This window comes from Zootoca vivipara, chromosome 15 (genome assembly GCF_965207765.1).
Source record: "Zootoca vivipara chromosome 15, rZooViv2.hap1.1, whole genome shotgun sequence".
NCBI lineage: Eukaryota > Metazoa > Chordata > Lepidosauria > Squamata > Lacertidae > Zootoca > Zootoca vivipara.
Genome location: NC_142598.1, coordinates 21880080 through 21904207, shown reverse-complemented (window position 1 = coordinate 21904207; position 24128 = coordinate 21880080). Strand labels below are relative to the sequence as shown.

The 24128-nt window shown below is 44.9% G+C and overlaps 2 protein-coding genes across 4 annotated transcripts in view; one reads left to right on the top strand and one right to left on the bottom strand.

The window, feature by feature from the left end:
- LOC118075360 (transient receptor potential cation channel subfamily V member 6) overlaps positions 1-9529 on the top strand; it is a 69476-nt gene extending 59947 nt beyond the window's left edge. Inside the window, exons 14-15 of the mRNA XM_035097275.3 lie at positions 240-346; positions 7137-9529. Coding sequence (XP_034953166.2) covers positions 240-346; positions 7137-7425 — 396 coding nt within the window. The 3' untranslated portion in view covers positions 7426-9529. The remainder of the gene's footprint in view (positions 1-239; positions 347-7136) is intronic.
- A 1091-nt stretch (positions 9530-10620) lies between these two features.
- LOC118075359 (ephrin type-B receptor 5) overlaps positions 10621-24128 on the bottom strand; it is a 149267-nt gene continuing 135759 nt past the window's right edge. For 2 of the 3 annotated variants that reach the window (XM_060268951.2, XM_035097271.3), the window contains exons 10-17: positions 23055-23110; positions 22832-22951; positions 20590-20837; positions 16566-16871; positions 15019-15168; positions 14709-14902; positions 12498-12653; positions 10621-11709 (exon numbers count right to left, since the gene is read on the bottom strand). In XM_060268951.2, coding sequence (XP_060124934.2) covers positions 11601-11709; positions 12498-12653; positions 14709-14902; positions 15019-15168; positions 16566-16871; positions 20590-20837; positions 22832-22951; positions 23055-23110 — 1339 coding nt within the window. In that variant the 3' untranslated portion in view covers positions 10621-11600. The remainder of the gene's footprint in view (positions 11710-12497; positions 12654-14708; positions 14903-15018; positions 15169-16565; positions 16872-20589; positions 20838-22831; positions 22952-23054; positions 23111-24128) is intronic. The other variant, XM_035097274.3, reaches the window with a different exon arrangement.

Sequence of the window (24128 nt, the reverse complement as noted above, 5' to 3'; positions counted from 1 at the left end):
AAAAAATCAAGTGCTATTTAAGTTGTATGAAGAAAATCAAATCAAATAGCATTAAGCAAAATGGCAGACAAAAATGGTGAACTTCCCTTTTTTTAAAAAAAGTAAACTAATGTGGAATTGAAGTGAATTCAGTAATGGAAAAATGAGAAGTTGAAATTGACCGAGGGCACGCTAACTCTCTTTCCCCCAAGCGTTAATGAAACTAATGACCCATCTTTTTTCAAACTTGTGTGTTTCAGGTTGTTGCAACCACTGTCATGCTAGAGCGCAAACTCCCACAATGCCTCTGGCCTCGGTCTGGGATCTGGGGGCAGGAGTATGGGCTGGGCGACCGGTGGTATCTCAGGTAGGTTTGGCTTGTCCATCATAGTCATTCCTGTAAATCTCCTATGCTGAATACCAACCTTTTGGCACCTTAAACGCCAACAACGCTATTATGACATTAGCTTTTGTAGACTATAACACGCCCCATTGTCTGCATGCAGTGTTGTCCTCACCTGCTGATATACATGATTGTGTCTTGGAAATTGTAAACAGTGAGGTCAAAGGAAAAATTACATCCAAGAACAGGTGGTGATAATTACATTAACAGTGGTCACTGAAAAAACGGAGTTGATAACGGAGCCATCCTGGCATTGGTAAGCCCGCTAACATGCACACTATGATAAGAATCCATTGTTCTGATTCAGCCCACAGGTGATAGCATTGAACCTCTCCAAGGGAGACCCCTTGATCCTCCTCTTCTTAATGTGTGTTCACAGCCATGGTCCCCACCCTCACCGCTGGCTGATGATGATTCAGTGTGGCTGTTTCTCCCTCTGCCTACTTAATAGCATCCCAACTAATGAGGGATCATGTAGTGGATGTGAGCCCATCGGAATGCTCCGTGGCCAATCAGATACATCACTTAAGGGCATATTAAGCCTATTAAAGGGAAGGCAATGCTTCCATTAATGTTCACTTAGGAAGTGATCCTTACCAGTGGGAAATTGCAGCATAGTTTCCCAGCCATTTGCTTGAAACATTTCCGAAGGACTCCCTTGGACTCTAAGTTACTGGGTAGGTTAATGAATCATGTCAGCAGAATCCCTGTACCAGGACTTCTGCTTGTGCAATGGGTTTTTCCTCCCTCTCTTGTGCCCCCAGAATTAGTTTGGGATGAGGATGGGAGAACCCCAGGAACAGCACACAGGAGGAGGGTCATTCTGTCTAACAAGCCAAAAAGGCATGTCCTGATGGAATGATTGCCTTAGTGTGCTGTTGAATTCCTCTCATTATTTTTGCAAAACTTTCAGGTCAGCACCGGTTTTCAGGTTTGGCTATGCCTTTTCTCCATGCCAGGGTAGTATAACAATAAGAAATGTATAGAACCCCATCGAAAAAAAACCTCTGTTGCCTATTAACCCCTTTTAGAGCCCTGAAAATTCCTCTGGTGTTTTGGCCAAGCAGGGACCTCCACATTCACTGCCAAATCTTGCTTTAGGCAACATTTCCTGGCAACTCCCAACTATTATCATTCACAGTGCTGTGTTGGTTTGGTGGGATTCTTCCCTTGTGCTGTGGCTGCTAAACAAGAAACCATGTGCCTTTTTGTGTGTGTCGCATACATTTAGATTCCCGCATGATCTACATTTGACTATCTTTGCAGATCTTATTTGGAGTCGGGGGGGGGAGAGTTAATTATTATACTTCAGCAAATTGAAGCATACGCACAAATGCCTTCTTCCCAGATGTCCTGTGCTGGCACTGGGTTCTCTGTTGTGTACTATGTGTACATCTGATACACTCCTAACCTCTGGTGTTATTAAAATTAATAGCTTTGCCAACAGTAGTTACACAGGCAAACTCTGACCGTGCTAAGTTTCAGGCTGCTGTGATCCCTGCAGCACTTTCCAATAAATTAATGGCCATACTTTTCTTTCACAGCAGGTGGAAACTATATTGCCTTTTCTCTTTAACCTTCAGTTTATGGAAAAGTTCGGCATATTTTGTTCAAACTTTCCAAAACAACAAACAAAAACCCCTTTGCTGATTTGGAAAATTCCACAAGTGACATAGGTGAATAATTCTGGAGAACCCAGATCTCATGTAAACATTACACTATAATGGTTTCAGGTTGCAATCCAGAAGGATAACATTAGCAACTGAACACCTGTTGTGCTTAGAGCAATATTACAACATTTCTCTTAAAAGTTAGCACTGGAGAAATGGAAACTCCCTTTCAGCAAGCTGAGTTCTCATTCGGTTTTCATTGCTTTCTGTACCTTTCTAGTGTAGAGGCTGTTGGATCTGATGTTTACCTTTTTCTCCAAGGTCCATTTCACAGCAACAAACTATGGGCTTTCCAGGCATGGTCTGCGATTTAAATCTCTCAGTCCAAACTCCCATTTATGTTGCTTTGGAGCTTTCCTTGTGGGAAACCTGTGCTTCAAAGCTCAGTCAGAGCAAACATCAACCTGCAGAAAAACCCGAATTGATGTTTGCTCTGATTGAGCACTAAATAGTATTTTGTGGGAGAAGCTCAGGGCAAAAACAAACAAACAAACAAACAAACAAACCCTGTTCAGACACAGACAAGTTAAAGTGTGGACCTCAGCATGGAAAGAGTAAGTGTGGGTAAGCCCTATGTGTACATTCAACAGGGAGCAGCAGCTACCCTGCTAAGTATACCCATATGTATAAATGGGTAATCAGCGTTTCCGTGTGCTCTGGCTTCCATCACAGTGTTCCATTGGGCCAGAAGCGGTTTATTCATGCTGGCCACGTGACCTGGAAAGCTGTCTGTGGACAAACGTCAGCTCCCTTGGTCTGAAAGCGAGATGAGCGCTGCAACCCCATAGTGGTCTTTGACTGGACTTAACTGTCCAGGGGCCCTTTACCTTTTTACCTTTACCCATGTGTGAAGTTTGCAATCATGTATTGATGGTATTCAAACTTGTAGGAAGTTTCCATGCGATTTGGGTGGTAACAGCTGTAGAGGATGTATACTTTGCCTACATAACTCCCCAGGGAAATACTCTTCTGCTAATAGAGCTGAATACCAGATGACTTGAAGAGCCACTTTAAGATTTATCACAGTGGTAGAGTCCACGGTGTGCCTGCATTGATACCCAGGCTCAATCTATGGCATCTCCAGTTAAAACCCCATGCAGTTTGGCTGGAAAAAAGTTCCACCTGTGGCCTTGTCCTTGCAGGCTATTGCTAGTCACATATTAAAATAGCTGCAAAAGGCAGCTAGATATGCCCTGGCAGCACTTGCCAAGGCCTGAAATATCTGGATTTAACATCTAGCTTTTTTGGTCATTTGCACAACATTTTGATCTAGGAATGGGCCAACACCAAGATGTTCTTCTGACAAGTCAATTGCATTCAAGTGTCTATGTCAAACATGCAGAAACCTCAAGGAGGTTCTCTGGTTGTTAGCAACACTCACTGGGAAGAACAGCTGGCCAAGGGGGAAAGAGAAGGGGTATATGAGGAAGCAGAGGGATCTGAAAACATGGGGAGAGACCTATTGGACTTCTCCTCCAGTGGGAGATGGGGTGGGGCTACAAGTGTCATCTCTCCTGCTGGAATAAGATGCTCAGGGTGAGATTTCCCCTGAAGGAGAAGACCATCAGGTCTTTGCTGGAGCCCTGTGCTGCTCAGGACACCTTCTTCCTTCCTCACAGTAAGGCTTGGGGGAGAGCAGGGTGGGGCATTCATAAAAATGAATGGGGGCCTGCTTGCCTTCATTCTACTGCTGGCTACTGATTTGTGCAGACATGCGTGCCTCATTCATCACTGCTGTGATGAATGCTTTCCCCTAGTTTACATCCCTACTTTGTCCACAAATTGGCTCCCAAACGCCGCAAACCTGGGAGTGTTCCAGTTTGCAAACGTTTTTCGGAAGCCGAACGTCTGACGTGGCTTTCGATTTGACTGCAGGAAGCTCCTGCAACCCATCGGAAGCTGCGTCTTGGTTTTTGAACAGTTTCGGAAGTCAAACGGACTCCTGGAACAGATTAAATTCGAGAACCAAGGTACCACTGTGATTCCTGTAATTTAAATAGAAATGCAATACATCTCAGGATAGTGGTTTCTCCAGGTGCTGCTAAGTGTTGATAGGTGATGCCAAGGTTCTTGCTTTCTATCTTTTCTGGTTCCTTATCTTTAAACCAGACTTGGACTGGAGAGCCCTCAGACAGTTGATACTTTCAAACAGAAGGCTGTCCTCTGATAGCCCTTCAAAATTGAAGATTTGTCTTCTGTAAAGCAGGGCTCTCTTAACCACCCTCCTCAACAATACATACACTCCAAGCACTGCATCAGAACTCACTGCTAACTTGAATTTTGGGAGTTGGCACAGGAATGGTAACAGCTGGTAAAGGCAGGAGGCCGCCCCTCTCATAGCTCCATATAATTGAATTAGTTGCGTTTGCAAGGAGGGTAATTCTACCTCTTTGCCTAGGGGGTATGACAAAATGTGGAGTGATTTGTCATGATTGTCTTGATCTGGAGATGCCCCATTGATCTCTGCACCGCCACCCCGTACTTTCCCCAGCAGAACACAAGGGGGAAGCATTTCTTTCCCCTGGACGGACATACAGTTTCAGGTCACTGAGAATGGAAACTTCATATAATCTTTACGTTGTAAGACTGAAGCTGCCTTCAAGTGGAAGAGCTTTGCTCTGACAGTTGTGCATCTCCCTTGAGTGTTGAACTGTGGTGGGAAATGGGAAGCAGAGGAGGGAGAAGACCTTGCCCGTTTCTCCCAACAGAGAAGCAAATGTGGAGGATATCTTTGGTGCAGTTTGTGTATTGCAAAGCAGAGTTGAACCAGCTCCACACATACTGTCATCCTCCATGGGCTGCTGGTGCAATGTCCGCATAGGAAGCTGTTTCTCTTTGTGTAGGTTCTCCACACGTTGTTTAAACCCTGATTTTCTCAGGTTCTAAATCAGTCATCTGCAGCCTACACCAGGAGAGCAGGATCTGTGCTTCAGGTGCCCTCCTTCCAACTTGGGGAAGGTGATGTGGACAGCAGCAGGTCAGCCCCACTCGCCCCGCATCGCATGAGGTTTTTAGAACACTTGAATGGGGCTACTGCCAAAGGACTGCCATCATTTTGAGACAGAGGACGAGCTGCTCATTTTGTGGGACAAATGCACAAGTGGCCTGTTAATGCATTTTTTTTCTGGTTAGGAACCGGACAATTTCACTAACACAGCTAGTTGGCGAAGCCCAGGGATATTTGTATATAACATACTGTAAATGACACTGCCAAGGAGTAAAAATACAACGCCATATCCCAAAGCAACCTTACTGTCGTCAGATAGGTTTGCTACTCTTAAAGGTCAAATCTGAGGCAACCAGCAGGGGGGCGGGGGAAGGATGATTGCAAACAATGTTCATTGATTTCCATATTTCCTCAGAAAATAGTGCATTTGCAGTGATGCAGGTTGGGCAATTTTATTCTGTGGACTTAATGCTCTTCCAGGGACGTTTTTTGTTTAGGCAGCATCACTCCTGTCAAAATGTGATTATCCAGAGACCTCCTGTATTTCAGGGCCCTCCTTCCCATTCTGCTGCAAGGAATCCTGGGCTTCAGCCTCAAAATCCAATGCACTCACACTAATAATTTGCATTGTTCAGCTGCTATTTCCAGTGACTCTTTTCTCCCCCTTGGCTGCTGCTTAATACCACTGGCCTTAATTGTTCATTGCCCTCACGGATGAATTTGCCCAGCTGGCTGTCACAACCCTGTGTGATGATGTGTGCTCATGATTTCGTCACGTGAAACATAGCATTGTTACATAGAATTGTAGAATTGGAAGGGACCCTGAGGCTCGTCTAGGCCAACCCCCTGCAATGCAGGAATATGCAGCTGTTCCATACAGGGGTCAAACCTTGGCAATATCGGCACCACACTAACCAACTGAGCTATCCAGGTACTTGACTATATCATTGAATGAATCGTGTGGGTTGCCGTCACAGCCAGCAGAACAAAGTGGCACTTGTGGGTGAATGAAGCTGAGGACTACAAGGGGCCAGAAGAAGCAAAATGGAGCCACAAATAGCAACAGCACTGGAAGAGTGCAAACATACTTTCCCACAAGTTTTGAAAAATGGCTGAAAATGGCAGGCACTTCCAAGACCCTATGATTATATTAATGGAGAAATGGTTTTGGCACAGCATTTGGAAGAGAGGGAAATGTGGGGTGTGACATGTTCTTTTTAGTCCTATTCTTTGGGGGTGGTGGTGGCACATAGTACTGGGTTATGGGAGCCTATCATATATATCTGTAGAGCATATCACTGGCTCTGTAGAGGATTCTGCATTTGTGCAGGGAATCTATTCTTGGTGCCTGTCTGATTCTGCACCCCTGTAGTTTGGAGGGAAAATGAATGAACCTGCCAGCAGGGTTAGTAGGCTCTTGTAAACTGCCATTCAGAAAATAGCCTTCGTGAAGTATAATCATAGCTGTATTGTCTTCTTGCTAATCTGCGTTGAGCTCTTACTGGTCATGATCACATGCATAATTAATTCTGGCCTACTTAGCTTCCAGCGAATTTTGTGCAAATGAATCCCACAGGTTAAATTTATGCACTGTATAGTAAAAGTGCCAGATGATGGGGAGAGAAATTGGCCAAAGCTGATTGCCTTCTCTTTGCTGCTGCTGTGCTAGGGGAGTCAGAGCAAGGAGAACAGATTTCCCCTCTCTTCTGATTCAGAATTTAAAAACAAGGATATAGTGTATCAGTTATGGGGGAAAGGTAGAAGGCCTTTCATAGAATTCACAAAATTTTAAGTTTAAGGCAAAACAAAAGTAAAGCGTCTTGGTCCATCCTGCTCCCCCAGCTCCAAGTTGAACAGTGGTTTGGGCTTCTCTGGATTTTTAGCTTTCATTTCACTGTCTCTCCAGCCCTTTTCCAGAAGAAGATTCAAGGATCTTTCTAGTTAGGAGTCTAGAGTAAAGGCAACACTGTGCTCGATAGTCTCCCATACACCTAGGCTCAGGTTTTTGACAAGTTTTTGATGCTACAGTTGGCCATGCTGATTTAACATGCTGAAGCTATTTTGTCTTCAGCTTGGAACAAGGACCAAACCTGGGCAATAAACCGTTTCCTCTTTTTTGTTTCTCTCTTGCCTATAGGGTTGAAAGTCGTTGTGAAAATCGGCAGCCGAAGCAGCCTAAAACATTTGAGCCCCACCGCAGGGATGCCTTTGAAAAGTACCTGAAGCGCAAATTGCCAGTGGGGGCAGAAGACGGCGGACAGACTTGCGCAACGAAGCAGGTGCCCATTGGCACTCCTTCTGACTCACCCAATTTATCGCGGAGGAGCTCAAACTGCGGCTGGGACATCATAAGGCGCAACACTTTGGTCCAGCTTCCAGGATACACCAACCGTGCTATGGAAGAGGAAGAGGTCTACCATGTGTGAGCACGGGAACTTGTGCCTGTGGAAGAGTCTCCTCGTGAAATAGGGGCTAGAGGCCACTCAGGGCTATTGTAATGGCCACACTTATTTAAAATTCTCTGGCACTGACAACTATCAAATGACTGTTGATAGTTTGGAGCCCACATTTGCTGCAAGGAGAAGACCCGGGAAGGTCTTCTCTTGTGGAAGTGCAAGCAAGCACGCCAACATCCGAGAATTGTCACAAGTCCAGGAGAACAACTTGGGAGACGACCAAGATTGTAGCATCCTTCGAGGACAGACTCTTTCTTTTTTTAAAAGAACTTCCCATGAGTGTTGCAGATCTTATACCTTGAGTGGTGATTGAGAGAACACTGGGTCTAACTTTTCTTGTGTTCTTGGAGAATAGATTTCCTCCTGTAGCCACTACTGCATGTTTCATGGAACTCCAGGTGAGGTCAAGAGCTGGTAACACCCATGAGTTTATATATGGCTGTTTAGAACAAGAAGAGATTCTAAAGAATAAGCTAGTCCCGCTGGGATACAGTTCACCACACCTATGCCAGTAGTGAAAGGTAAATCCAAGGGGAGCGGGGGCAGGACGGGGAACAGCAGCTATGGCAAGGAGGGTGGAGATGCTGCTGTCTTTATTGTGTTGCTGCTGCTTTGCCTCCTCTCACCTTGGTCATGTGTAGCATGCAACAGTGTGTGTGCGTGAGACAGTGTGTCATTTTGTGATTTTTTCATTCCCCCCCCCCGCCGTTTTGCAATTGCTCCTTGTAGCATCTGGTTCCACCCCAGAGACTCCTAGGAGCTGGTAAATGAAGGACATTCAGCCCCTTCCTTGGGGGATGTGTTGCTCTGCTCAGCCGAGCTAAACAGTACGGAGTTAGTTACTAACGCGTAGTTTAAATCTGGACTTGCACAACCGAAACCTCGGCCTCCTGGCCCTGCACTTGGACGGCAAAAGGGAATAGCTTTGCAGTTTTCAGGCAGCTTTCTAATTTTAGGAGTGTTTTTAAGGTCTGTTGCAGCTGCTGCTTCTGATCCAGCAGCTCATTTTCTTGAGGTTGGGGGCAGCGAGTCATTTTTCTGCATGCTCTCGCACTCTGTGCACTGTCTTCCGCTCTTTGGCTTTTCATTTTCTTGTTCTGAGCTCCATCTTAGGCTGCTTGTTGCTTTGTGCTCTCTCTCACTGTGTCTCTTTCTCTCCGCTCAGTCTTCCTTGCACTCACTCTCCCCATCCCTGCTTCAGACTGTTCCTTGTGCAATTTATATTTTAACCCATTTATCATCTCTAGTCTCCTCTTCAATGTTTCTTCCAGGAGATCAGTATTCCTGCCTGCTTGCCTTATTATTGCTGAAATGTGACAATGCAGAGATTGCAGGGCTACTGCCGGAAACAGCAACCCTGTCTGCCCTTTGGGGCCTGTCTAGTAAACTAACATTTGGAACGTGACAAGATAGCGTAGCATCTTCCGTTTCCTACCCTGTCAGTGAAGTAGAGGAGAGGGGCAGAGAAGCTTGCAACAAGGCATGACATGTTTTAGTTATCTATACATTACCAGGGGTGAGATGAGGAAGCATTCTGGTGCTAGCATTGCCACCACTCTGGTGGAAGAAAGTAGATCAGTGCTAATTTGATTAATTGTATTCTTTAAAAAAATGCCATTGACTACCATTGAGGCTGAAGTTTATGAAAAGGTTGGTGGACAAAATTAACATGGAGAGGTTAGTAACTAGCCCGGTCAGTGCTCACCAGAGTTCCTTGTTAGTGATACTGTGCTTTAAACCTCATTTCCCTGTTTAATTGTACATGTGAATTTTGGCTTCATCTTCCTAGGTCTCTGTTGTCAAATTCAATTGAATGTTCTGCCGAGACCTTCAGTTCTTTAAGTTTAATTTTGGTGTCAGGGGGTAACTTTAGAAGAGTGCGGTGTCCGTTCTGTATTTTGTTGTTTGCAAACATGGTGTGTGCAATCTATGTCTTGGTTCAAGTAATTATAATGTTAAACCTGAGCTATGTTAAATACGGAATCCAGAGATTCCTTTGTCCTGGGTTCATAAGGATCCATTATTGAACATTTTCTCTAAAGCTCCTGTTACAAAATACATTTTTTAAATGCTACGTCTGCACAATTTTATTTATTTTAGATGTTTCTAGGCTGCCTTTCTGGAAAGAATCCTCTCAATATCAGCATCGTGACCCTTGTTTTGCGTGTTCAAATGTTAACATTGTAATGTTTTAAAAATATGACTGCCAACATTTTCTAGCGCACTAGAACTTGGATGCTAATTTCTCTCCAGCGGCAATTGGTGAGTACTTCCGCCTTTATACTTATTAATCCAGAGACCTTGGGCAGCAGTGTCACTCAAGAGTTTCCCCCCTTACCTGCTGCAATGCATACATACAGATTTGATTGAGCTGTGGGGTGATATGCCCTCCTCTGCACACATTCCAACTTCTTGCATCAAATGCATGATGGAGGGATATACATTCATTGAAACCGATTGCTAAAGGCACAATGCTAAAATGTAATGCATTACCTTGAGGCCACAGTGCAGAGCTGCGCATGGAAGTGGACTTCCATGCATGAAACCCCTAATACAGTCATACCTCGACATCCAAAGGCTTCGACTTCCGAAGTCGAAGCCTCCGGAAGTCCTCCCGGCGCGCGTGCTCTGCGACTTACGAAGATGACCGTGGAATGGATCGTCTTCGTAAGTTGAGGTACCACTGTACTCAGCAACTTGGGCTGCTGACGCTGCATGGATGATGCTCAACATATGTGTGATCTCCTTGGATGTCCAATGCCCCTCCTGAGCACTGCACAGTGCTGACAGGGAGCTGCCTTCCCATTCACCTTGTGTTGTCCCTGGGAATGCGTTTATTTCTTTTGCAGATTTTTATTCTGCCTTTCCCAGCTTATGTATTTGCTGTGCGTCTCCAACCCACTGTCTGCCAGCAGGACACCACCTGCATATAAGCACAAGGTAAAGGGATCATTTGTATTCCATGCCGGGTGAAAAAATATTTCTGCACTTTTGCATCTGATCCAGGCACTTTTTTAAGGAAGGTGAGCGGTAAAAATGATGCAAAGTACAAGCTGGTCCATCCACACTGCATGTAGTTCAGCATAGAACAATGCACCTAAAAAGCCCTGGCATTGGATCAGAAGCAGATCGCTGTGTTCATCTAATAATGCCTAGGGAACACAATTCCTCTGTCAAATATTTTATTTCATTTCTGGTGGTATGAATATCCAGTTGGAAACTGCCAAGAAGGAACCTTCTGCTCTCTAAACAGAATTTCATCCCTTTCCCAGTACCTGATTACTAAAAAGCTGCTATCCTGGTTCCCTTCTTGGGGGGGGGGGATGAATGCAGGACCTATAGCTGCCCCCGAATGTTTTGGTGCCTGAGGTGGAAAACCCAAATGCCCCCGCCCCTCCCTGATTAATATGGGGCCCAACCCACCCTGTGAAGTCCTCCAGTGCAAGTCCCACTCAAAAAAAGTTGGAGACCACCCCTGTGGATTGTGCCCAAATGGGTCAGATCTGCTTGCTTCCCGCTTTGCCACCCTATGATTGGTGCCTAAAACTCGCTGTCTGAGATGCCATCTTGCGTCACTGTACAGCTGTCTTTGCCAGAACGAGGATGTGGGGTAGTGAGGCTTGCTGCTTTTCTCAGAACCAAATCCCCCCGATTGGAACAAAAGCTTCAAAGGGATTTCTTTTTGGCAACAAGTGTCTTTCGGCTTTCAGTTTTAACTCTATATTGTGCCTGATCCGGCTCAAGAGACGTCTTTGAGAGGCTGCCAACCCAAAGTACAAAGCCTGCTGGCTAGCCGTGGCATAGAAATGGCAGCAGGTTTGTTTTGAACACCAAAACTATCCTTCCAGCTCTACCCTGTGTACTAATTCCCCAACCCACTTCAATGTACAAGTCAACCCATTTATCTAAATACCGCAGGATTTGTAGTGCCTCAAGTTATGGTTTTTTTTTTAAAAAAAACAAAAAACAAAACCCCCGAACGACAACAAAAAAATAACCCTACAAATCTCCAAGAGCTCCGGTCTGTGAAGTGGAGGGCAACATCTCATGCACCCTCTGTTGATGCTTGAAATTTACTCCTCTGTCTCCCTTTTACAACAAAAGGTTCGTTTCAGTATCCAAGTCCTTGGCGTGTGCTCTCTGTGTCAGACTTCAACAGGCTCAAGCTGATTGAGATGCACCCGCATGAGTTGGATGCTGTTGAGAATCTTCTTCTGATGGCCAACCAGGCTGATGCCAATGTGCTGGATGTCCCTGGAAGTAAAAAAAAGGGGGGGGGGGAAAGGAGAGGAAGAACTTAGATGGGGCTTTTGTCCTCTGCATTGCCAAACTCACATGTTATTTTTAGAAAGATTAAATAAATAGTGTTTTGGTGGGTTTTTCCTCGTCAAGTCAAAACCTTCAGCAACAGAAAAGGTTTATATGTTTGAAAATTAAATAAGCAAATAAAAGGCAGAAAGTCTGTATGAAATTTGCTACTGGTTAGAGGTAAGGGAATCCTTCCATTGGGAATGTTATTCTACACATCCGCCTTGCAATTCTTCTGCAATGTTTTATCGATACAAATGTCTGCAAGACTAATATAGAAGGGTGGGGGGAGCTGCAAAAGAACTGAAGTACAGTATATGAACAGCTGCAGAGCTCTTATTTTAATTTATTTCTGGGGTTACAAAATATGCGACGGATATGAATATGAGTTTGCAAATACATGCATCATACAGGCACATTCATCAGAGTCAATACTGCTGCAGCTTCCCATTAAGCATACATTTTGTCAGAAACCCAGGATTGTATCCAACCTAAACTGAAATTGCTAAGCGACTTTTGGGAGTGCAATGGAACTTCCACTCCCTCTCTTCACCCTGCTCCCAAAAATGCTGGGGGGGGGGGCTGGGAGACACACACACCCCCAGGCACACACAGGAAGGAGAGAGAGGGAGGTGCTTCTTTCTGCTTGCAGAAGTCCTTCTGCACTTGCAAATATTTAGTTGAGTACAACTCCCAGGTTTGCTGCCGCTCAAGAGGAGATATGTGGCTCTTACTCTAGAGTCATGCGTGAGATGACATCGAATGTGGTCAGGCCGGCCTGGTCAAAGTTCTCCTTGTAGCGACCCATTTTAATGGCATCCAACCAGTCGTGGGCATTCGTAAGTGAGGGGAAGTCTGGGGGTGAGTTGCTCAGCAGATGCTGGGACGGTCTACGAATAAGAAAATACATTCAAAATGGGCACAAGAAAATATCGAGAGTCATATACTGAAACATTTGGGATGTTTAAGGAGAAGTATATGAATCCTCAAACATGCAATGGGTGTGCAAAAGGGGGGCATTGTCGACTACAGCCCTGCAGTGCCCCTCCAGCAAAGCTGCAATCCACTGACCTGGGAAGAAGCTTCACAGAACTCAGTGGAACTTTTTTTTCTGAATAAACATGTTTAGAACTGCACTGATTGTTTAGGTGCCTTCTGTTTCCACTTTGCATATTTATTGCAAGAATCACCAATAAGATACAGGTGCATCTGCAGAAAATGTGTGACTGCTGCATAACGTGGATTTGGTACTCAAAGGAACGAAAACCATATAGCCTGGAAGCTCCTCACTCAATTTTCAAGGCACAGCATTTTCTGCTTTTCCTCCTCGTAGAGAGTGAGCTGTAAGTAAAGGCCTCTTCCAGCACTGGATCAGGTATTTATAAAATAAAATAAAATAAACTGCCCAACCAGGCCCTCCTCTCCTCCGGCAAAGGATGAGACCTTGTTATACCCATGGGAAAATCCCTCCATGCTAACAGGATGCATTTCCTTCCATAGATCTGGAGCCATCTAATCCGGGCTGAATCTTTCCCTCGGGACACCAAGCATCTGGCTTTGTGAAGCTGGGAAAGGCAGATGGGAACACAGCAGCTTCCACACACATCCTTGCCAGCTCATGCTGAGAACTCTCCCCAACTTTCCCCCAAGAGAAAAGCCTTTCTTCCTTTGCCCATTTTGCTTGCTCCTTCAGCACCTTCGCCCTTCTTCACCTGTTGGGATCTGCCCCGTTCAGCCACACCATGCTCAGTGCAAGTAACATTCCCCCTCAGGGACTCTCCTTGCTTAGCATCCCAATCAGGGACCCAGGGAGTCTGCATGCTGCTGGTCCACTAAAGAAGCACAGCATCTTTATGACAATAACAGACCTGCTGCAGTGTGGGGTGGCTGAGAGTGTGAACTCTGGATCTGGAAATCCCTGGCACATAGCAGCCAACTCCTAGGGGCCGGGGTCCCTTCAGCCCCCCTGCTCAATAAAATATTTGAGGGGACTGGGCCCTCCAAAGTTGATGGGCATTGCCACTCAAAGGGTGCACACGTGGCATATCTTGTCGACATACCTGCCCCCCCCCCCAAATATTTTATTCAAGTTGGCACCCCCGCGCTGGTTCAAATATCACCTTCATTATGACCTGAGGCCTTAGGCAAACTATTCTTATACCTTAACTTTGACCCTTCAATCCGCATTATAGTGATAATAACACAGACCTACATGACAGGGTTGTTGTACTATGATGTATCTATCCTCCATGCCTGGGGAAAGTACTATGTAAGAGCTAAATGTTATCATGGTTATTTTGCATCGGCTTCTTTGGAGCTATTGGGAGGATACATTTGGGAGAGAATACACTGTGCCCTGTGAAGGCTCAAATACTAGAGACATTCTTGGGTCTTCCGTGAGCCAAGGAGTGCCATGCCTAGGTAGCTCAGTTGGCTAGAGTGTGGTGCTGATAACACCAAGGTTGCAGGTTCGATCCCTGTGTGGGACAGCTGCATATTCCTGCATTGCAGGGGGTTGGGCTAGATGATCCTCAGGATCCTTTCTAACTCTGCAATTCTATGAGTTCTGTGATTACCACCCTCCTCTCCCACACTGCTGTGATGTATACTTGCAACTCTACTTATCACCCAAACTCAAATGTTAAAGGACTTATTTTCCTTTGCTAACCCCAGGCACTGTAAAGCATCTGAAAACAGAACTTTTGCTGTCGCAAATCACTATGCAAAGTGAGCTTCTGTGATATGTGAACATAACGTGTGTGTATCTTTTCTGGGTTTTTTGATGAAAAATTATTTTTGTCTGCGGGAGGCACCAGATTCCAGGTCAACCCATCAAATATCAGTCGCTTCCCAGTTTCGAATTGCAGCTCTTCCCTCCCTCCCTTCTGCTTGCGGATCGTATCGTACTCTAAAGCCCACCCCCATCCCATGTGAGCCCGTCTCACCTGCTGTTTCCTGTGCCAGTAGCTTTGAGTGCAGACGGCTTGCGGATCATCTTGTCTAGGGCACTGACGATCTGCTCAAATTTGGGCCTCTGGACCCGTTCCTTCTGCCAGCAGTCCAACATCAGGAGGTGCAAGACAGTGGGGCAGTCTGGGGGAGGGGGCAGGCGATAGTCCTGGTCAATAGCATTGATGACCTGCAATGCATTAAGACATGTATGTCAGGTAGTCCCACTGCGGTATGGATGAAGGTCTCCCACCAGCAACACCATGGGTAGATCAAAAGCAGTGTCTGCTCCAGGTTAGGACTTACATCCTGATTAGACATGTCCCAATAGGGCCTTTCGCCATAGGACATGACCTCCCACATCACAATGCCATAGCTCCAGACGTCGCTTGAGGATGTGAATTTACGATACTGGATAGCCTCTGGGGCTGTCCAGCGAATGGGGATCTTGCCGCCCTAGAGGAGGAAGAGGAAGAAAATGAGCAAGCAGGGAATATTTATCAACTCAAAACTATGTTTAAGGCACATTCAGTCTTGACATTTGGCGGAAAAGATGCTATTTTATCTATTTGCTTATTTAGAGTGTTTTCTGATTAAGTAGTCTAAATATTTCTAAATGGTGGACATAAATTGATAAAACACAGCAAAACCCAAAAAACTGTTAGAATCAAATAATTGATTCTAAATAATAAAATAAAATAATTATTGAGTAACTGTGTTTTGTAAGGATCATAAGTATTCTATTTTATATTTTCTTTCTCTTTGTTATTCTTCATTTTTGATACTGCGTTTTATTATCTTTTCATAAAAGATTTTAGTGCTCAATATGTTAAAAACCTTTGATAAAACTGCCAAACAGGATAAAAAACAGATACAAATCACGAAAACCTTTTAAAGCAACTATAAATAACTAAATTATAAGTCTAGGCAGGCTTACAGGGGAAAGTTTTCAGTAGGTGTCTAAAGCATCATCATCATCATCATTATAACAATAATACCCCACCCACCTGGCTGGGTTGCCCTAGCCACTCTGCATGGCTTCCAACATATATGAAACCATAATAAAACACCAAACATTAAAAACTTCCCAATACAGGGCTGTCTTCAGATGTCTTCTAAAAATAATAGCAAGATTTCCTGGCTACTGCCAATAGATAGATTTACAGAGTATAGGTGCTGTCACACTAAAAGACTCTTCACAAATGTGGAACAAACATTAGATCACATATGTAAAATATGTGCAATAGGCACATATTAGGCAAGGCATCTCCAAGGCTTAAGTAAACTGGCTCCAAGCGCTTTATATAGCAGTAATAAAATCTTGAAACTGGCCCAGTAACAAATTGGGAACCTGTGCAGAGTTTTGAGTACAGGTGTAATATGCTGACAGGATCTGTCAGCAATCGTGCCACACTCATTCTGCACCAACTGCAGTTTCTGCATCCGAAAAGTGCCACAAGCTATTTTATAGTGTTTCCCCCACCTCTCAAAACAAAAGTCATTTCTTTCAGCCCCGAGGTGAACTCTGAAAAAGATGGCACTGCAGGTTTCTGGTATGGTTGCAGGTGGAACAAAGAACAGCCAGTTCCTTCCCAGACTCCTATTATGTTGTGACTGGAAGGGGCACCTAATGGCTAGTACACATGACACCTCTCGATCCAATCATTCGAGTGAGTTTCGTTTTTTAAAGAAGAATGAAATGGGGCGGAGTCAGCTTACTTGGCTACCCAGTGCTAGTAACACTAAATCTGTCAATAAGTTTCCCTTGAAGTTGCCTGGTCTGGGGACTTCCCACCCCCTAAAAAAACTGGGTTGCATTTCACTTTAGGTGGAAGTTTGGCGGCAAAACTGACCTTGACAGAACACAAACTGGTTCCTATAGGACCTGTCCGCCTGAATATTGGAGGGTGGCGAACGAGCCCTTTTCCTGAGCGCCAACTCACCAAGGCTCCCGTGTATGTTGGGTTTGAAGCATCATCCTCCAAGAACCTTGACAAGCCAAAGTCCGACACCTTGCAAACCAGGTTGCTGTTGACCAGGATATTGCGAGCTGCCAAATCCCGGTGGACGTAATTCATGTCGGACAGGTAGCGCATGCCGGCTGCTATGCCGCGTAGCATGCCCACGAGCTGCAGAACGCTGAACTGCCCTTCCTTTTGCTGCGGACGGCACACACAAGAGAGAAGGGTTTGAGTGGAAGGCTGACCCAAAGGAAGACCATTGCTGGGAGGAAAAGATGGCCGCCGTGATTGAACACTATGACATAGAGTGGTGACCTCAGGGTTTTGGTTTCCCCCCCCCCCCATGTCATCAAAGCAGAGCTAGTAGTACAATGAGATTGGAAAAGCCCTAAGAGGGCTATTTGTGAATAAACTATTCTTATGAAGCAAAACAAGAAGGCCTTCACCACTTCAGACTGTGGGTGGTGGGGAACTCAAAAGACTGAATGCTCCTCCAAACAAAATGAATGCACCAAGGAGAAGGGTTCTTGCATATCTTCACCATTACATTTTTTTACATTGAGTAATTATTTTTGAGTGGAAAAGCATTCAATCGTGTGACACCCCCACCCCGCACCCTCACCTCCAGTGGCAATCTGACGTGGTACAACCCGGCCTCTGTTACCCCACCACAGTGAGAAGCAGGTCTAATGTTTTATTGTTGAAGAAAGAGAAATGTTAGAAAATAAATGCGAACAACATTCGTAAATATTTGGAGGAAGCTCGGAAGAGAGTCGATTTAAAGGAAATGAGAAGGGATGAAAGGACAGAGCTTCAAGGACGGCAATGTTTTTGGAAAGGCAAATTAAAGTTTTATAAGCTTTTAGAGATGTTATTAAAGCAAGATAATTTGAAGAAATTAATACCTTCAAATAAATAGGGGGGAATGGGAATCAGTTAACTAAACAACAAGAAATTGCTCATTTCTTGAGGGGTTTCTAACAATAACTATACACTTTAGAAAATTCAGTATGACATTGCTGTTGTTGTTTTAAAAAACCCCAGCATAAATATACAGACTTGACCTCTGAACATAATACCTGATTAGAAAATCCACTATCAGATGAAGGGCTGGAGTTATTAAGCATTTAAAAGTAAATAAAGCTCCTGGCTGAAGTGGAATTGCCAGATGAATTGTTCTGGCATAAAATCACAATTTTATAAAGTTGGTTCTAACGGTAGGTGATATTTCTAAATTCTGGAGTCCAACAAAAAAAGCCATTATCTTCAAAAACCTGTAAGTTTCATTCAGCCTCAATACCTTCTCACCAATGCTTTTTAAAAACAATATATTAAATCAAGATATTCAGTTCATTGCAACCATTTTTGCTAATTGCTTAAATGCATCCAGTGTGCATTCCTTCAAGGGAGGAGAGTTAATTTTAGATGGGTTATGGACACGCTCCTTCAAGCTAAAGCTATCCGAGTTAGAGGTTTATTCACGGATGCAGGAAAACCTCATGGAGCTGAAGAGAGACTCATTGATAATGTGCCTTTTAGCCTGGGATTTAAAGCAAACATCTATTTGAGAACCAAGGGTGGAATTCAACATGGGGTGGCTCAGTGGGGTATGCTTGCACGGAATGAGGTCGGCTTGTGCAATGGGATTTTTCATTTCTCCCTGCCCCCCGTGCACCCCCATTAACCTGATCTGGGTTTCCCCCCAACTCAGCCCTTCAGAGCAGAGTTAGTGGATTAAGGTATTGGGGGGGGTTGTGAGAGGGGGCAGGAAAAGTCCCATTGTGTGGGTGAACCGCGAGCAACTTAGTTGAATCCTGAACCCACTTAATTTTTTTTTAAATGTACAGTAAACTTCTATAGTGGCTGTGCTGCTGTTACAACCCACTTTAGGTCAGGTTGTGATCCAGCGGTGGATTCTGACACAAAAGCTAAACATCAGAGCTATAGCTTCTAGGAAGTACTGGGTTCTTTGTGTGCCTGTTCTTCCGACAGCAGGTTCAAGGTAATGCCACTCGGCTGAAATCCTAAACATACTTACAAGGGAGCAAGTTAATCGTGATTGCAAGTGGAGTTTACTTCAGAGTAAATACCCCTAGCACTGCACTGCTTAAGAAAGGAATTCAGACACAGAAGGTTAAAATATTTCTCTGTCAGGAATGCCTGAATTCAGCATTTGTCAATTACAAAGATGAACTGATCTGACCGGCCCCTACTGGATTAATGTGTGGATTAGAATTTAGTGACCTACTGGCCTTAGCACTTCCCAAATGTTCACAGCTCAAACTGCACCCCACCCCCACTGGGGGAAAAATAATTACGAAATGTTTTTTGAGAGAAAATATATTTAAGAGATTTATATTTTGAGAGAAAAGTTTTAAAATATGTACTTACATACGTATCTAAATGTGAATTTTCATTTTTGTGTGTGTGTTTTAAACAGATTAATGTGGATAAGGGACAAAAAAGAACAAACACATTGAAGTGACAGAGACCAGTAACAAACTGATTCATCCCTCCAAGTCATACTGATTATGTGGCCTTCATGAAGATGAGCCTGGGATATTTAATCCTAGAGCTCAAAAGACTCTTATTAGATTTCTGCAGGTTCTCAAGCCATACAATCTATTTTTGGCCACTGAAATGTATACATTTTCCTTTAGTTTATATGATTTCTAATATAACTTCGAAAACAGCAGTGCACAGATGTTTTAATGCACCACTTGAATACCTGGGTGTGAATACTTCTTTGGATCAGCTGTTTGATTTAAATTATTGTCAGATTAATTCAGAATACTGAAGCATATTTAAGTGCATTCCTATGCATGTCTACGTAGAAGTAAAAATCATCGAGTTCAAAGGGGCTTACTCCCAGGGAAGTGTGTATAGTTTTGCAGCATGAACGGAGTAAACTGAACATTTCCTAGCATGGAATTTATCATCTAAAAATGAACATAACTTTGATTCATAAACAGAATTAATTAAACAAACAAACAAACATGATGCCAAGGTTTAATTTTCCAGTTTTAGATTTGTTTAGATTTGTTTATATCTAAATATCAACGGAAACTGTACTCTTACAGAGTGGCCTTTAATTTCGTACTTTTGCAATAAATCTAAGGGGAGATTCAGATTCTAAGGAGAGACTTTGGCTGTAAGGCGCTTTGGGTTGCCCTGGGCAAGATAAAGCAAATAATAATAATAATAATAATAATAATAATAATAATAATAATGCTGCACACAAGCATGCTAAATAAATCAGTGAGGGGGTTGTGAGGCTGTTCCTCCCCATCATTTAGCTGTGGTGTGACGGCTGTGTGTGTAGCTCCTTCACATGAGGGACCTTGACTGGTCCCTCCTGGTGTTAAGGGAGCTCTGCAAGTCCCGATCCGCCTTACTGCATGATGTAAAATACTGGCAATGCCCCTCCTGTCGTATGAGGTGGTTGAGACTATGAATAACGTTCTGACCACAATCCCTACATTTGTCTATCTGGTGTGTTGACTGGCCCATTCAACTACAATGGAGTACAGTCGTACCTCGGGTTACGTACGCTTCGGGTTGCGTACTTTTCGGGTTGCGTACTCAGCAGACCCGGAATGTTTACTTCCGGGTTCGTCGTGCACGCATGCGCAGAAGCGTTCTGCGCATTTTGCGCATACGTAGAAGCGTTCTGCACAGTTTGTGCATGCGCAGAAGCGTGCTTTCGCGGTGTCCGAGTTACGTACTTTTCGGGTTACGTACCGCACCCCGGAACAAATCAGGTGCGTAACCCGAGGTACCACTGTAGTCACTTGACCCAGTCTTTTGGCGGCACCTCCAGTGATCTGGCCTTGAGATAAGGAGGACACAGTGGAGGTGAACGGGCATGTAAGATGACAAGGGCAAAAGAGGGGTAGGGAAGCTGAGATTGCAATACCCGGAGGAAGGAATCCAGAGAGCCATTCTCCATGAACTCTGTGACAATCATGACAGGGCGGCTCTTGGTGACGACACCCTCCAGGCGGATGACGTTCGGGTGCTCAAACTGTCCCATGATGCTGGCCTCGCTGAGGAATTCCCGGCGCTGCTCGTCGGTGTAGCCTGCCTTTAGGGTCTTAATAGCCACTGTGTATTCTCGTTTCCCTGGAGGCTTCAGGCGCCCAAAGCAGACCTCTCCAAACTCTCCTGCCAGGGGTAAGGGACGGAGAAGACACCACATCAGACAGAGGAGGAGCAACCACGTTCTCCAGTTGACATCAGGAGGCGCCGACACAGAAACTGGGCAAAGACACTGCTGTCCTCTAGACGTCTTGAGACCCCTAGCACCCTTAGCTTTATTTATTGCTGGGGTTTTATATTTACAAAGGCTATTGTGTTTTTAGCCCACCCTTCCTCCAAGAAGCTCAGGGCAAGAGTACGCAATCCCCTCCGCCATTATCCTCACAACCTACCTTTTGTGAGGTAGGTTAAGATGAGCGGCCAGCTAAGCAGTCGTAGGAACAGAAGAGGAGCCCTGCTCCATGAAAGGGTCCAGCGTTTTGTTTTCACAACAGCCAAACAGAAGCCCATGCGAGGTCCACAAGCAGGACATGAGCACAATAGCCCACCTTCATTCCCCTACAACTAGCCTTGCCTACACGGACCTGGTGATCATACACCTTCTGCAAAGGCATGGGATTGCATCACAGTTGAATGTGCATGTAAGAACGGGGTTCAATCTTGCCTCGCTGTGGACAAGGGAGGAGAGCAGGCAAGAGGACTGGTGGAGGAATATGGGTGAGAGAAGGTGCTGCTGTATCCCTTCCTGCTGACTTAAAGGTAAAGTGTTAGGGAGCCTGGTAGTATTCCCAGAATTCACCCCTCTCTAATCCCTCCCAAACCCAAGATAAGGTCCACATTGCGAAGATGCAGAAATGAAGCTCTAATGAAGTGCTCTTAAAAGAAACCTCTAGAGCAGTGGTTCCCAATTGGTGATCCATGTAACCCACCCAGGGGGTCCATGGCACATACCTGGCAACTGTCTGGGACATCCCAGTTAGAGGGGCCTTGATCTCACGCGAGAGCACAGCACCCAAAAATGCATGAGATTGAGGTCTTGCGTGCGATTGCAGTGCCCCCTCCAAAAGAGATTGCAGTCCCGTGCTCTCGTGTGGATCATGTGACTTGTGCAGGGGCACGGCCCAGAATATGCACATCCTGGTTTTGTGCTGAGACGTGTCAGAGAGTATGGTGGCACCATTCACACAACAAAAACTACTACAGAGATAATCAACATTTTCATGGGTTGGCTTTTGAAAAACAGGGTCCTCAGTAGTACATAGCTCATTGGGAACCACTGGTCTAGAGCAAAAATTGGTCAACAGGAGGCCCAAGGTGCATTTGAATAGACCCTAAACAAATGGAGCAAAATCTGAACACCAGTCCAATAACTAAGTTAGAGAAATCAAAGATTTATAGAGCCCTGTGCTCAACAGGGCTTACCCTGAGAGAAGTGGGTAGAGGACTGCTTGAGACAGACAAAGCACTCTGCAAAATGGGACTGATGAGAAGCCAAATAGAGCTTCCTTTCAGACTAAAGATTGTAGAAAATTGTGCATGGCACTGTGGACAGAGGGCATTTCTTCTCCTTTTTCTGATAGCAGCAAACCTTGAGAGGCCACCCAATGGAATTGATTAATAATAGGGTCAGGATACAATAACACATCAGGAAGAACTTTCTGACAGCAAGAGCCGTTCAACATTATGGAGAAAGCTAGAGAGTTCCAGAAAAACGTCTACTTCTGCTTCATTGACTATGCAAAAGCCTTTGACTGTGTCGACCACAGCAAACTATGGCAAGTTCTTAAAGAAATGGGAGTGCCTGATCACCTCATCTGTCTCCTGAGAAATCTCTATGTGGGACAAGAAGCTACAGTCAGAACTGGATATGGAACAACTGATTGGTTCAAAATTGGGAAAGGAGTACGACAAGGTTGTATATTGTCTCCCTGCTTATTTAACTTATATGCAGAATTCATCATGCGAAAGGCTGGACTGGATGAATCCCAAGCCGGAATTAAGATTGCCGGAAGAAATATCAACAACCTCAGATATGCAGATGACACAACCTTGATGGCAGAAAGCGAGGAGGAATTAAAGAACCTTTTAATGAGGGTGAAAGAGGAGAGTTCCTTCATTACCTGATCCAATGACCTCCTCGATCTTGACAAATGACACATCAATTTCCTTGGCAAATTCCCGAATTGCTTCGTTGGGATCCTCATAGGTGGATGGGTCAATGTAATACTTGACCCCAAGACCTGTGAGGAAGAAGGGAAGCTCCAGGGTCAGTCACAAAGACCCTCCTCCAAAAAAGAAGAGGCTATTATTAAAAGAGAGCTGAGCTCCTATGCCATCGCTTACCCCGTGTGGTGATGTACTGCTGCAAGCGGTCTGTGTAGGGAGTCTCTCGTCTCTTACTGTGGAGGAAAGGGAAGGTTCAAGAAGGGCAACCTCCTCATCCCCTCAAGTGGAGTTAGGGAAAAGGACATAAACGGGCAACCAAAACGGAACAGGAACGGGGCATGCCTACTGAGAAGAAAGTCCGGCCTCGGTCCGGTATACCTGAAGGAGCGTCTCCACCCCCATCGTTCTGCCCGGACACTGAGGTCCAGCTCCGAGGGCCTTCTGGCGGTTCCCTCGCTACGAGAAGCCAAGTTACAGGGAACCAGGCAGAGGGCCTTCTCGGTAGTGGCACCCGCCCTGTGGAACGCCCTCCCACTAGAGGTCAAAGAGAACAATTACCAGACCTTTAGAAGGCATCTCAAGGCAGCCCTGTTTAGGGAAGCTTTTAATGTTTGATGGATTTCTGTATTTTAGAATTTCTGTTTTTTTGGAAGCCGCCCAGAGTGGCTGGGGGAACCCGGCCAGATGGGCGGGGTATAAATAATAAATTATTATTATTATTATTATTCTGTGGAGCTTCCTTTCAGACTAAAGATTGTAGAAAATTGTGCATGGCACTGTGGACAGGGGGCATTTCTTCTCCTTTTTCCTGATAGCAGCAAACCTTGAGAGGCCACCCAATGGAATTGATTAATAATAGGGTCAGGATACAATAACACACCAGGAAGAACTTTCTGACAGCAAGAGCCATTCAACAGTGGGCACGTCTCCCTCGGAAGGTGGTGGCTCTCCTTTTCAAGCAGAGGTTGGATGGCCATCTGTCACGGATGCTTTGAGTGAGGTTCCTGCATTGCAGGGATTTGAACTAGATGACCCTCGGGATCCCTTCCAACTCTACAATTCTGATTCTATGACTCTATAACTAACCCATGGAATCAACCTAGTACAAGGTGTGATGTTGGGAGCTAGCTTTGATAACTATTGTTGAACACTGATCCAGAAGTTCTGGATGAAAACATCTTCAGAAAGCAAAAGAGTTGTTGCCAGTCTCGTTGGGAGTCTATCTTGATAACCAAAATTAACCCAGGGCTC